General features: G+C 46.0%; 1 protein-coding gene across 1 annotated transcript; it reads right to left on the bottom strand.

The window, feature by feature from the left end:
- Positions 1–277: 277 nt before the first annotated feature.
- On the bottom strand, positions 278–3,911 carry FIGN (fidgetin). The gene has a single exon (XM_010137395.1). The coding sequence runs from the start codon at positions 3,909–3,911 to the stop codon at positions 1,671–1,673; it is 2,241 nt and encodes a 746-aa protein (XP_010135697.1). The 3' UTR covers positions 278–1,670.
- Positions 3,912–4,684: the final 773 nt, after the last annotated feature.

Here is a 4,684-nt window from a genome sequence, read left to right as displayed (position 1 = left end):
GTGGGTAGGGAAAACTGAGCAAAATGCCACACATGCCAGATAGTCTTTCCAGAAGGAAGACACCAGAATATGTATATGTGGGGGGTGGAGGGGTGGGAAGGGGAGGAAAAGAGCACTAACATAAGAGAAAAATTTGACTTCAGGGGAAAAAACCAGCAGCTCTCTGAAACTGGTTTAGCAGGTTCGCATTCCTAATGTAATCTGACTTTTGTGTTGGTGGTGATTTTTGCCCTATTTCTTACTTTGCTTTCCAAGAGAAATGTAACAAAACTGAGGTAGAAATAATGGTGGGCACACTCCAGCCTGGAAGATTTCTAATGGATGCTAAATGAAGATTGCATTAAGGACAATGGAGTTGTACATACACAACAAAAACTTGACTTTACGGTTTGGGAAGGGGAATAAATGTACTTTGAGGGTTCAGTTTTGCTTTGTTAATTGTACTGTTTGTTTGGTCACAGTCCACTGCGTTGCTGTAAACAGCTCTGCAACCCACAGGTCTGCCAACAACCTACACTGATCCCACTCCCTACAGCTGCACCAAAATAACCTCAGAACTACAACTAGAGCCGCACAACAAAGGCTGGCAGTCACAGCTTAAGGTAATTTGCCTGTCGGAGTCCTACCAAATCTTACGTTTGACTGTTTCGGATGCTAATGTAAACTGATTAAGTGGCTCTTTTTTCATCTATGCACCTTCTAAAGACTGTATCACATAATTATCAAGGAGCAATATGCTGAAAACTCTTACAGTTTACCAACAAGAAAAATCATTCTGCTCTGGTTTGATCTGACAAGTTGGCAAAAGAACCATTTCTGAACACAGGGAAATCCTTCTGTTTCTATTTTTAAAAACTGTAAAGCTTCAGTCATATCACACTTTAGTTTTTTCCTGGATACATTCAAAGTAATTTTCCTTGCCATTTTCCAATTGTTGAGGTAAACATACATATTTAATATAAAGTAACATTGAAGCCTAGCCTATAACTCTCAGCAGTACGTAGTGCTTTCAACACATTCCTTTGAGGTACTGTACAAATCACAAACACTTTCCTGAGTTTTTGCAGACAGAACATTAAAAGAAATGAACTGCAGAAATTAAGGTCCAGATTACCATTACCCTGTTTTACCTGTTCTTAGTTTAACACCACAGAACAGACAGGATTGAGGAATACTGTTGCTTTTAGAATAGCAAAAATCTGGTTCTCTGTCGCAACACAACCGTTCATCTCTTTAGTCCAATAATGTTTGAAGTTAAAGCTCTTTATATTAGCACATGCCACCAATGTAATTGTGAGGCAAACAAAAAATAAAGCACCACTTCAGGCACTTGACAGCAACTAAATCTCAAGAACAGCAGAATGGAATCAACACACAGGGTTCATGTCCTTCTGAAATCAACCCCCTTGCACCTTGCTCCTTGGTGAGTATTGTCTAGCTTGAACAGAACTGAGCATCAACATACGCTTTCTGTCATGTGTGGCTTTTTCAGATCAGCGGCTCTTGTTTGATGCACTTTTCCTTCAAGTCTACCCTGGCTCTTTAGAGGCAATGTAAATTGTAGTCTTCCCAGTACCCTTTGCAATTTTAACACTACTGAAAAGGGTTCTCTACCCTATGTAGCAGGTTCTGTGTGTGCCAACATTCATTACATTTTTTTTTAAGTAGTATCACTGACTGCAACCAAACATTTTGTTCCATTCAACATATGTATCAAGCTCTTTTTGAGATATGCTAGGCTGTATCTTGCAGAACGCATTTTCAAAGTCTTGATATGTAACTGGCCTCAACTGGCTGGGCATAATGGCTGAAAGGTCTGTGGCTGGCATGGCGTGGAGTGGGCCCACCACAGCTTCCTGACACAAGTGAGCCACATCTAATCCAGAAAAGCCTTCTGTGCGCTGGACAAGCAGTGCAACCTCCTTGTCATTGAGACAGTAATTGTGCTGTGAGAGCAGTTGTACTATTATCTGGTGTCTCGCTGTGCTGTCAGGAAGTGGGATTAAAAGTCGTTTCATGAAGTACCTTCGAAGAGATTCATCAATTTCTTCCGGTTTACTCGTGGCGCAAATTACTACTATTTGGTCCTCAGCAGAAGTCAGTACAGTGTCCAGCTGCATAAGGAACTCGGTTCTCATCCGACTTACTGGACTGTGTTCTTCATTCACTTGAGAGGAAAGGAGCATATCAATGTCACTAACAAAAATCACCGAGGGTTGGCGACACCTTGCCACGAGGAAGGAGGCATGGACAATTTTTTCTCCTTCCCCTAACCACTTTGTGACAAGGCCAGAGCCAGTGATTTTGAAAAACGTGGCCCCCAGCTGACTAGCTATACATCTGCCCATTAACGTTTTGCCTGTTCCCCTAGGTCCAAATAAAAGGATGCTCCGAGGTAGAGCAGTCAGTCCATTGAATGCATCTGACCTCAATACTGGCCATAAAACCTCCTCCTTAATGACGGCCTTTACTAGATCTAGGCCAGCGATGTCGCTCCAGTCCACGGGAGGTCCTTGGTTGATAATCTCGTTGGTAACGAGGTCAATGAGGTGTGTGTCAGTATTTTTCAGTTGCTCGTCCACAGAGTGGTTGGATGAGGTAGCTGCACGAAGTCCCGGGCCTTGCATTGGGTGAGGGAGGAGCTGCCTGTGCTCGTCACCGTGCTCATTCATGACTGGGGAGGTATACTTCCCAAACGAGTCACTCGATCTTGAACCCAGTGAGTTTTTAGCAGTACTATAGGATGGGGGTGTTAGAGCCCTATTGGACTGGCTGCTGAATTTCCTTTGCTGTTCAGAGGACATTAGCTGCTTTGTTGGCTTAAATGCTAAGGATGATGTTTCAGCACTTCTGTCAAAACCATTCCCCCTGTTTGCATTTGAAATGCTGTTGTCGGGCATTCGATACATGGGACTCTGTGTAGATCTCTGTTGGCCATAGCTGTAATTTCCATAACTGGAGTCCATTTCTCCTTGCCCTGCCATGTAGAAAGCTTTCCTTTTGAGAGAGCTGGCTGAACTGTTTGTCAGGGCAGACGGTGCAATGGGTGTCAGACCGTGGCCCTGGTAGGAGTAGCTGGGAACGGTGGTTGGGGGCAGAGGGGTCGGAGCAGGGATTCCTGAAGGCAGGTATGCTGAGGGTGGTGGGGCACCCCCAGGGCTGTACCCAGGGCCAACAGCAGTTTGAGGAGGATAACTGGCTGAAGGGTAGCTGTAACTGGAGAGGTTAGAGGTCCCGTTGTAGCCAGGGACAAGGGCTGGTGGCGGCGGGGGTGGGGGGGGCTGTAAAAGTCCCGAGCTATGCAGGGGAGACGGATGAGGGGATGGAAGTGCAGGTGCTGGCTGGCCGCTGTAACTGGTATGCAAGTACGAGCCATTGTATCCTGTGGCGTATTCCTGAGATGGGAGCCCTGAATGAAGACTGGGAACAGTGTGACTTCCGCAGGTGCTGCTGGAGTAACTGGGTTCAGCCAGGTTACTGGCCACCCCAGGAGAGCTCCCGATGCTAGCTGAGACATCTGCAGGAGGGAGGGCTGCACTTACCCCAGCTTTGCTGGCGGAGATAACGTCTGGGACACAGTTCATGGGATACACGCTCTCCGAGTTCAGTGATGGCTGCCAGGGCTCGCTTTCATTCTTCCGACCGTTCATCAGCCCCGAGGGAGCTTCAGAGTAATTGCTGAGAATGGGCCGCTCGGCTGGGCCTTCCAGAATACCGGAGTATTTTTCTGCATACTTTTTCAGAAGGTTGGAGGCGGTCAGAGCCGAGATGTCATCGTTGGCCCAGGCGTACTGGTAGGTGCGCTGCAGGTGCCCCCGGTAGGCTTCCACCTTGTGGGCAGGGGACCGGGTGGTTGAAGTGATATCAAAGTGCTGTTCTGGCCACTGGGCATGCTCCGGCGTCCACTGCATCTTCAAGCCTAGGGCGGCAGGAAAAACAGAAGTTAACAGCGATCTTGGCCTTTTTCAGATGCTTTTAAATGAGTTCTCAAATGTACTGTCTATGAACTTCTTCAGCACTCTGAAACATCGTGCTTAACACCACAAATCTATGAGGAAAGAAAATGTAGTGCCCTTATGAAGCAGGATAAACTGCTTGGTTTATTGTAGGCACATACACACGGAGCCACATTTTTCACTGGTGCATTAGGGGGTTATTTGTTGATTGAAAAAAATATAGGTAATGCCAGATTTCTCAAGGTAATTAAATAGGACTCAGTACACGTTAAATACTCTGAGTGTGGTTTTATTGTTAACATACAAGGCATCCCACTGCTCTGTCCTCTCTCATCACTGTTTCAGCTTTATATTTTAACCAATATAAAAATATGAGACACAGCTGACAGATCACATCTAGGACACCTCTCTTATTTGGTACTGAGCACCTAGTTAGCACAGTATAATGCACCCTGCGCAGAACAATATGACACAGACATAGCAGGTCATTCCATAATCCAACTCTCATCTAAAGTGGTCCACGACAGTTTCAAATCTGCTTCGTGGAGTGCAGCAAAGCAATCTCCCAGGCAGCGCTCCGTCGCTTTCATCACACAAAGCCTACAACTCAGTATGAATTACAACTGGCTCCTTTCTGCCTCTCAGTTCTGTTGTTGAGGCTCTGGAAAAAAAAAACAAGCATGACTTGTCTGTCGGTCTCCTTGCTTGTTCTGCCTTCCACCACCCCC

Source organism: Buceros rhinoceros, unplaced genomic scaffold (genome assembly GCF_000710305.1).
Source record: "Buceros rhinoceros silvestris isolate BGI_N320 unplaced genomic scaffold, ASM71030v1 scaffold15070, whole genome shotgun sequence".
NCBI classification, from domain to species: Eukaryota; Metazoa; Chordata; class Aves; order Bucerotiformes; family Bucerotidae; genus Buceros; species Buceros rhinoceros.
The sequence above is the reverse complement of the archived record's forward strand: the minus strand, read 5'-3'. Positions and strand labels throughout refer to the sequence as shown.